The following is a 9,467-nucleotide window of genomic DNA, read 5'->3' as shown; positions in this document are numbered from 1 at the left end:
GGCTCATGGGAGCTCGAATGTTCAGAACTCTTAGGGTTTGGGGGCAAGGGGACAAGGAACTCAGCATCCCCTTTGCCCACCTGCACACTCAGACCACAAGGAATGCAGGTTGCCTGTCCCTGGGTCAGACCTCAGCTTGGCCATGAGGAGACAGAAACTGACATTTCAGACTAGAGATCCTGGTTATGAGATGGAGGTGATAGGCAGAGCCCCTGGCCCTGCCTCCCCCCTTTGGGGGGAATCCTTAAAGCTGTTTATCTTTGGGTAGGTTCATGTTTGGATCAAGAGGATATATTGGATGGGGTTATGAGGCAGGAGTGCCGGGGTTGGGGCTAACTCCCAGCTGAGCTTGGTTTCCTTTGAAGTTATTTGGTGTGTTGGGGATAAGTATAGGGATTTCCCCATTTCTTGAGAAAGAGGGAGGAACAGAGAAACCACACCCACTTCTCTCTCCCTATGGTCAGGCCTGCCCCTCCCCGGAGAGGGGCTGAGGGACCTTTGGTTCTTTTCCTGACTCCGGGTGACAGGGACAAGTGAGGTAGATTCTTTGGTGGAGCCAGAGTTAGTGGCATCTTGGAGGGAGCCAACTCGGAGGGCCCTAGGGCTGTTCCACAGTCACCTGAGGAGGAAGGAGGTGGTCAGGCCTCAGCTCCAGGGCCTGACAACATACCACATTGCCCTACCCACTCCCCCTCACTTGAATCTCCCTCACCTGAGTGATGAGTTCAGTCTTCTCCCCTGGCTTCCCTCCACTTGGAGCCTGGCTTCCATGGCCCCCAGCTCTGACCAAGGCAGTCTGAGGCACTGCCCAGCACTCTCGGGACCCCTGTCTGCAGAGGAGGCTGCCCAGATAGGAAGAGTCAGCACCATGACCTGTCTGGGGCTTCCCTCTGGCTTCATATCCATCAGCCCCAGCCCTTCATCCTGTTCCATATTCCCCAGGGATGGAGAAGCTGAGCCCCATCCTTCTGCACAGGATGCCAGGGCTCTGGCTCTGGCCCACTTCTGCCACCTGTCCACTGCCTTGAGAGCCACAGTGTTCTCTGCCCTGCTTTATGCAGCCCATCAGGCCTCCTGCCACTGCTGATACCACACAGCTCTGAGAAGAACTGGCTCTCCCCCTCTGCCTCAGTCTCCTCATTTGTAAAATGGATTAGTAATGGATAAGGGCTCTTTCCTGCTCTTTGGCCCTGTGCCACAGTAATGTAGACTGTCTTCCTAGCAGTTTTCCACATTAGCCATCCTGGCCCTTACCTATGTCTCCATCCCAGGAGAAGGCAGAGGAGGCAAACGATGAGGGCAGCCAGGCCCACGTGGATGCCCACCATAACCCCAGGCAGCGAGCTGCTCTCATCCTGGCTGCAAGAGCACCCAGCCTTGGACTCTGTGGACACAGTGCCATCTGTCAGAGGACCAAGATGGAAGCAAAGCCCAGTCCCTTCTCCTCCCTGAAGACTGACAGCCGTGGGTCCTATGGGAGTGGCCTGCTCTGACCCCAGGCCTACTACCCTCCTACCGGACCCCACTCACCAGGGGTGGTCAGGGGCACATCACGCAAAGAGACAAAACGGACACTGCTGTTACCATCCCCGTTGCCATTGAATGCCTGGAGCTTGATCTCATAGAGAGCAGCTGGCTCTGCAGGGAGCAGGAGATTGTGAAGGGAACAGGCCTTCCTGGGTCAGGAAGCTCAGTGCCTGGGGTGAGACCACGCTGAGAATGGGGACCCAGGGGTGGCACAAGAAGGTTCAGGGCCTCACCCAGATCTGTGTAGAGGAAGGAGCTGACACTGCTGGCCAGGAGCAGGGGCCCCTCAAAATGGGAAGCTGGCAGTTTGCGGTGAAAGAGTTTGAAGCCCTGGATGGGTCCCAGCTGGGGTGGCAGCTCCCAGGAGGCCTGCACGGAGGTAGCATTGAGCACTTTGGCGGAGAAGCCCAGGACAGCAGGGGCTGCAGAGGAAAGGGGATGAGCTGGTTGGCAGCCCCTGTCTGCCTGAGGCTCTACAGGGCTGGAGAGGCTGTCACTCACTGCTGCCCATGGTGGAGGCGTGGATGGAGGCAGAGTCCTGGCTGGCACCCTCTGCTGAGTAGGCCCACAAGTGGATCGAGTAGGCTGTGGCAGGCTCCAGGTTGGAGAAGACATGCTCAAAGGTGCTTTTGCCCACGGCCTCTTGGAGCTCTGAGCCAGCTGGCTCTGAGGAGCAGAACAGCTTGGCAACCCAGCATCTCTCGCCCTCACTACAAACATCCCCACCCCCACAAAGTGGGCACGAAGTCCCTCCTGGTGCCTTGCTGGGCCGGCCAGGCCTCCAAAGGAGAGCAGGGAAGGGGCTGCAGAAGTTGGAGCTGGGATAAGAAAGGCTGAGGGTGAGAAAGGGCCTGAAAAGCCTAAGGAAGCACCAGAGGACCACAGAGCCAGAATCCTGGCAAGAGTCCACACAGGTCTGGGGTCACTAAGAGTGAGAGAAACTTGCCCAGGGACACCACCAGCCAGGGGCAGAGGTGGGCTGGAGCAGGGGATTCCTGTCCACACACCCACCTCCTACAGGCCGGAGATGCAGCACATAGCCGATGATGTCCCCATTGGAGGGGGGTGGTTCCCAGGACACTCGAATGGCAGAGGTGGAGAGAGCCATAGCCCGCAGGCCCCTGGGGGCGGGGGGAGGCTCTGGGTCCCCTGTCACAGCCAGGTGGGCACTGGCCTGGTTGGAGCCCGCACTATTCTCTGCCACGCATTGGTAGATGGCCTCGTCCTCAACTGAGATCCCTGCCAGCATCAGTGTGCTAGGGAAAGACAAACAGCTGCTGGGGGCTACTTCTCACCAAGCCGCCTCCCCAGTGGAATGGCCCTAAAGGAGGCTGCCTGTCTCAGAGACCCACAAATCTGCCCAGGGACACAAGGACACAGCACCTGTGTGTGGGCATTACTATAGTAGAGCAGGCAGGGCAGTGCCTCCTGTGATGGGGATGTCTGTTGGGGGTTTGTGTAGATTTTAGAGAGTAGATCTAGGTAGAGAGTGTTAATGTGCAGGTGGTGATGGAAGCCTGGGGCAGGTGAGGGTACCTACGGTCGGCAGTCAGGCAGTGGGTGGGACCCGGGTACCTGTTGTTATGGGTCAGCTGAATGTTATCCCCAGGACTCAGCACCTTCCCATTCTTCAACCAGATCAGGTGGGGCTCAGGGACACCCTGGGCCACACAAGTGAAGATGGCGCTGCTGCCTGCAGGCTTGGACAAGGACTGTGGCCACTGGACAAACTCGGGGGGAGCTGGAGAGGCAACGGCAGGTGGAAGGCACGTGAGGCCCAGCCTCTTGTCCTCCTCCTGCTCCTGCCCCTCTCCCCATCCAGTTTCCCATGGGGAGATGGGGTGCCCCAGGAGCCTCCTCACCCAGCCTTCGGGGCTCACCCTGCACCAGCAGGATACCCTGCGCCGTGCGCCGGACGCGGGTGCCTGGCCAGTTGGCAGCGCAGACGTAGACGCCCGAGTGCTGGACTGACACGTCAGAGATCATAAGGTTCCCGGTGCCCAGGACTTGGATGCCCTCCACGCCAATGGAACGGCCATCTGCAGGGAGGCGAGGGGTCAGGGCTGGGAAAGGGCAAAGGGCTGGGCTCTGGGAGGCAGGGTGGGGCAGCTGCGCACCCAGGCGGCTCCAGGAGACAAGTGGCTGTGGGTGGCCGGTGGCGATGCACTCCAGCACTGCTGTTTGGTGCACCGTGAGTGTCAGGTTCTGAGGCCCCGACAGGATCTCCGGCTCCTGCAGCAGCCGCGGGGATCCCACTGCGAGGTGGAAACAGGCAAGTTGAGGGATCAAGAAATAGCACTCTTCCCCCAAGCCCAGTACACACTTCTGCTCCCGGAGCCCCCTTCTTGTCCTCAATGGACCAGACCTCAGAGCAGCTCTGGGCAGCTGCTATCTGATTCCCAGTTTACAGATAAAGAAAATGACTGTCCCAAGGCCCCATGGAGGTAAATGTTAGGGCTAAGAAGCTTTGGCATAGTGAGCAGGCCCCAAGTTAAACTGGTGGGGAGGAGAGAGGAAAGAGTGTAAGCACGCCCTCATGCGTACCCTGCGTACCCCGGGACGGCCTGCTGCAGTGTCAGAACATGAACTGGCCCCACCTTCCCTGGGAGCCTCGCCCTGTGGGGCAGGTAGGAGCAGGAGCCTTGTCCCCTTCCCCAAGTCACCCACAAAGACCCCTCCTTCAGAAAGAAACCAGGCCTCCCTCAGAGCTCAGCATGTCTCAACTGCTCAGGAGGGACGTAAACGTTGTTTGAAATATACTACTATTTGGGTCTAACCTGAACCTTCATTTTATGCCACCCTCTCCCATTTTATTAGGTTATTCAACAAATCATCACTGGGGCGCTCCCGTGTACCAGGCACTCTTCTCACACTGGGAGTACAGCTGTGAACAACAGGGAAAGAGGGGCCTTTGTTTTCCTTTATCCTGTCACCTCCATTTTTGTTTTGCCACTTTGTATTTTATGAGACTTTGTAACGTATCTTTAACCCTTTCATAAATGTCCTTAAGAACTTCTCATACAAAATTTTGTGTCTCTAAAATGAAAGTTTCTCAAGGACTGGTATAAAGTCTTAAACATCTTTAAATATTCCTCGAGGCCTAGATAGTATTTCTTTCATTCATTCACTTACTCATTTATCCATCCATTCATTCTGCAACCAAATATTGAGGGCCTGCTTTGGGCCCGGCACTCCACAGTCTGCCTCTTAGAAGCTCTCGTTCAGGCTCTGTGCTGTCCGGGAATGTCCTGGTCTTGGCCAAGGAGGCTGTGTTCCACCTGGTCAGACTGTTGAGCGGGAAGAGCCTGGACCATGTAATGACACTTCAGCGATCGCTGGTGGAACCGCTCACAGGCCAGGCGTTGTGCTGTGAGCCCTGCACACACTCATTTAATTCTCACTACAGCCTGTGAGGCAAGTGCTTTTATTTCTCCACGTTTACAGATGAGAAACCGAGTGTCAGAGGAGTTAAGTAACTTGTCCAATGTCAGAGAGATGGCAGAAATGGGACTCAAACCTGGATCTCAGGAGCACTGAACAGCTGACAGCGTACCCCTCCTGCCACTGTGAGCTCTTTGAAAGTCTGGGAAATTCTGTCTCCCTGGTGCCTCCCCAGTGTAAGGTCTGCCCCAGGGGAGTGCTTTAGGAATAAATGGTCTGAGGCCTTCGTCCCCAGCTCCTATCCCTGGGGAAGAGTCTACACTGACCCAGCTCCTTTCCTGATGTTTAGGCAACCGGCAAACCCTTGGTTACTGCTTGATCCTCTGCTCCCAACAAGCACCTGCTCCTCCTCCTTCTGACCTGCCTGAAGCCCCCTAGCCCTGCATTCCCTGCCTTCTTGGGCAGCAGGATGGAGGCCCCGTGCCTGCCCCTGATAGCCGGTCAGGAGCACAGAGCATCATGGAAGCATTGTGTCCTGCCCTCCTGCTCCAGATGGTTCATGGGAACGGGAAGTGGGAAGCCAGAGGAACCCCACCTGGCCTTCCCTCTGCTCTCAGGGAGCAGCCCCTGATCCCCACCCTTGGCTTTCAGTTCCTAAGTCAGTTCCAGATGCCCCCTCCCCCTTCAGTCTTCAATTTTAAAGTTGCACATCCTTCGGTAAAATTTTGTCAAGGATGTTTTGAAAGTCTATGCGAAGGTGCCCGATGCAGGCCCAAGGTTCACTTGTTATTTATCCTATGGAGCCCCCTCGTGGACGATTCTGGCACACCTTCCCTCAGAGCCACCTGTGGCATCTTGGCTTCAGGCTGTGGGGGGAGTCTCAGGCCCAGTCTCCTGCTGGGCACCAACTCATAGGCTCTGCCACCACCCTCACTGTGGGCACCAAACTCTGCTACCCACTTGGCCTGCATTTGGCGTCGTCCTGGGTATTTCATCTCAGGTACAAAGCTATTTTCATCCTCACCCCAAGGAGGAAATGTGCAAGTGTGCACACACACATGCACAAACACTTGCACATACACACGCCTAGAATTGCACCCAGGCATCCACTCCCAGCTGAGACAGAGCCTGACTCTGAGCCCCACTCCAAACCCATCAAGGGCTCCCTCCCCCTGCCCTCTAGATGAGGTCCAAACTCCTGTTCATGATGGCGCTTGCCCACCTCTCCTACGTCAGTTCTTGTTGCCTTGCACTCTGCTCCTTCTATGGTCCAGCAACATGGAACTGCCTGCATATTCTCACCCTTGTCCTTTTGCACAGGGAAATGCCAGGAATGCCACCCTGTCCACCTTCCAGACCTTGGCCTGCCTCTGTCCGCTCACCTTTCAAGATCCAGGTTGGTGTAGCTTACTCCTGAAGCCCCTGACCATCCCTTGCCCACAGCCCAAGGCTGAGTTAGAGGTCCCTGTGCTGGGTTCCCACAGCCCTTCCCTCTCTACTAGGTTGTGAGCTCTGGGAAGCCCGTGATGGGCTGAGCCTGTTCAGTCTGCTTACTGCTGTCCTCCCATACCCAGCACAGTGCTTAATATACAGTAGGTGCTCAGAATGTCTGTCTTTACAAAGTATCTGTACCACATACAACCACATCAGCCACACCCACTCCCAGCAGCACCAGCTCCCACCCACCTTTCTGCCCAATGCCCATTCTGACTCCCCTGGGACTTGCTTACTGCTCAGGCTCAGCTGGGCATCCTGGCTGTGGCGGATGTTGGCCACGTTGTGGGCCACGCAGTGGTAGGTGCCCACGTCAGCTTGGCTCATGCTGGTGATGTGGAGGATGCCACCAGGAAGCAGTGTGATCCTGAGGATACAGAAGTCAGGGGTCCACAGTCTCGCCATGGCCCCCAGCCTGCCACCCACCACACTCCTGGCTGGTGCTCACCGGTGGTCAGCAGTACTCAGGGCCGTGCCATTGTGCTCCCAGGAAATGGAGGGCTCAGGCACCCCCCGGATCAGGCACTGGAAGCGGGCAACTCCACCCTGCTCCACCTCGACGGACTCTGGATGTTGGTGGAAGCGAGACAGACCTAGGGCACAGGGGACCACCTGAGCATGGCCCTGAGCCAGCCCTGGGCTTTGCCCCCAGCGTCTATGTCCTAGAGCCCTGGCTCCCACCTCTGTGCCCGCATCTGCTACCTCCTGCTAACCTCTTCACTGTGCAACAGGGCATAGTGACTTTTGTGGGCCATAAGCACTTTGCCTTCCTCCATAAAAAACATTTAAAATTATATTTTACAATTGCATTGGTATAAAGACAAATCTAATTCAGGCTGGACTCATTATAATATTCATTATTATAGTCAATTTTTTCTTCTAATGTTCAAGAAATTAAAATTAAAACATTTTTGTGGGACCCTGACATTACCTTGGGCCCTAGACACTGGGCATGCTGTGTCCAAAGGCTGAGTCAGCACTGCCCAGGCCCACTCCGGGCAACTCCGTGCCCCATGGGTGCCCTTTATGGGTGCCCCTGTGCACTCTTATTCCCCCACCCCCAGGAGCAGCCCAGTTACTTACTTGCCAGCTGTACCCGAGCCCGCCGGCTCACCAGTCGCCCATAGCGGTTCTGGGCCACACAGTGGTACTCATGGGCACGGGAGGGGAGGCTCCGGCGGGAAGGCAGAGCAGCCAGGTGCAGGGAGCCATCCGGCATCAGGGTGGCACCACTGTCGTTAGCCAGGGCCAGCCCATCCCGCTGCCAGGAAATGGACACGGGAGGCTCACCCTCCACCTGGCAGGGCAGCACCAGTGGGTGCTCCCTCACGGCTACCACGTCCCCCGGCTCCTGCACGAAGGCTAGCTCGGAGCCTGCAGTGTGGCCTGTGGGGACAGCCAGCAAGGCCTGGATATGGCGGCCTCCTGTGGCCACCACCTCCCCTCAGTTCTGACCCTCTCCCAGCCTCAGCAAGGGGCGAGGAGGCAGGACTTTGCTTCAGGGGACCTTGGGGCAGCCGAGGTGGAGCGAGGTGGGGAGCAGGGCCTAGCAGTCTGAGGAGCTGGGCCGGGTGGGCTGCTGTCTGGCTAGCGAGCCAGGCCTCGCGGGCCGCCATGATTGATGGCCTCTTTCAGCCAGGCCTTGGCAACGGGGAGGGGGCGGAGTGGGCACAATGATGAGGTCAGGGGCCCAGGCGTGGGCATTGTGCTCCCCAGGGGACAATGGGGTCCATCCTCCCTCCCCCGCCAGCCCATCTGCCTGTCTGTCCGCAGGGTCAGCTTCCCAGGACTCCTGGCTCTGCTCTCCCCCTCCCCCTGCCAGGACCCTGGCCCCTGAATAGGGAAAGAACACGCTTATACTCACACACACTCACTCACAGACACACACCCTTGGACTAAAAATCCCAACCTCACAGACCTCCTCACGTTCTAGACACAGATGAGTTCCATCCCAGACACATGCCCACACACAGAGGACACAAACACAGGTCACACAGAGATGTCCCTATAGACTCAAGGCCACAAATACACAAGCATGGGGCAACAAGCACCAATGTCACAGCCCAGAAATGCATGAGCAGAGTCGTGGACCCACATGCATCGACTGCCCTACCATGCACAGTAAATAAGATAACTCAGCCTGAAGGCTGAGCTGGGCCCTGCCCAGCAGATGGGGGGTGGATGGGTGGGCAGACAGTGGCCTTGAGGGACCAGAGCCTGCAGCCTCATCCAGCCTCGGCACTCACAGGGACATCTGTGGGGAAACGTCCTGGTTCCCGCCTTTCCAAGACCCTCTGCCTCACAGCCCCTCCTAACCACTCGCTACATGGCCCCCCCGCTCCCCTTCCAGCTAGCACAGCCCCAGGACTGTAGCCAATCTTGGCTCCCCAGAGGCTCTCCCCACATATAACTCTGTCTTACACACACATGTCCTTCCTGCTTACCCCCCACCCAGCTGTCCTACAGGGTTTCTGCACCTCTGCTCCTGTCACCTCTGTCCTTCTCCCCCATTTTGCCCCCCAACTCTCCCATTCCTATGTCTTCCCCTATTCTTCCACCCACCATTCTCACCTGGCTCCCCCATTTCTCCCCCATGGCCCTCGTCTTCCTTCTCCCCTCCAGCCCTGCAGCCCCATCACTTACCCCAGTCTTGGAGCAGCAGCAGAAGCAGCAGCTCCCGCCCCATGTCCCCACAGGCCCGGCCCCCTCAGCCCAAGGCCACTTCCCAAGCAGCCCTGGTCTTCTGCCTTCAACCTGGGGGCCCCTGGGCTGTGGGCATTCCCTACCCCACACTCGGGGGGCACAGTGTATGGGCTCTGGCCTTGCTTTGGGGAGCCCGGGATCTGTGGGGGCCAAGGTCTGGGGTCGAGGCTGGAGGCTGCTGTCCTTCCCTCCGTCCTCCCTGGACCTGGGTGTCTCTCTGCTTTCAGCCTGAGCTCCCTCCCCACTCCCATCCCCACTGTCCCCTCCTCCCAGGGCCAGGACCCAGACACAGAGACAACTGGGGCATGGAAAGGGGAGGGGGCAGGAGCCAATGAGAGCATGGCAAAGTTGGGGGGTCAAGC

At 57.6% G+C, this 9,467-nt stretch overlaps 1 protein-coding gene across 1 annotated transcript; it reads right to left on the bottom strand.

Annotated features, from left to right (window-relative positions):
• Window positions 1–1,250: 1,250 nt before the first annotated feature.
• Window positions 1,251–9,088, bottom strand: LOC106846197 (immunoglobulin superfamily DCC subclass member 3). Its single transcript, XM_070498063.1, has 13 exons — window positions 9,046–9,088; window positions 7,486–7,788; window positions 6,851–6,995; window positions 6,642–6,769; window positions 5,303–5,311; window positions 3,645–3,782; window positions 3,408–3,566; window positions 3,103–3,268; window positions 2,539–2,783; window positions 2,029–2,193; window positions 1,761–1,949; window positions 1,517–1,638; window positions 1,251–1,376 (listed from the first exon to the last, which is right to left on the bottom strand). The coding sequence occupies exons 1-13, from the start codon at window positions 9,086–9,088 to the stop codon at window positions 1,251–1,253; spliced, it is 1,938 nt and encodes a 645-aa protein (XP_070354164.1).
• Between the last annotated feature and the right edge of the window lie 379 nt (window positions 9,089–9,467).

Source organism: Equus asinus, chromosome 25 (genome assembly GCF_041296235.1).
Source record: "Equus asinus isolate D_3611 breed Donkey chromosome 25, EquAss-T2T_v2, whole genome shotgun sequence".
In the NCBI taxonomy this organism is placed as follows: Eukaryota; Metazoa; Chordata; class Mammalia; order Perissodactyla; family Equidae; genus Equus; species Equus asinus.
Note: the sequence above shows the minus strand (reverse complement) of the source record. Positions and strands in the feature narration are given on the sequence as shown.

Bases quoted from the DNA above. Each gene is read 5' to 3' on its own strand.
- LOC106846197 (XM_070498063.1), bottom strand. From the start codon at position 9,088: ATGGGGCGGGAGCTGCTGCTTCTGCTGCTGCTCCAAGACTGGG. The intron at 7,789-9,045 runs GTAAGTGATGGG...CTGTCCCCACAG, and splicing joins GCTGCTGCTCCAAGACTGGG to GCCACACTGCAGGCTCCGAG. The intron at 6,996-7,485 runs GTAAGTAACTGG...CCTGTGCCCTAG, and splicing joins GGCTCGGGTACAGCTGGCAA to GTCTGTCTCGCTTCCACCAA.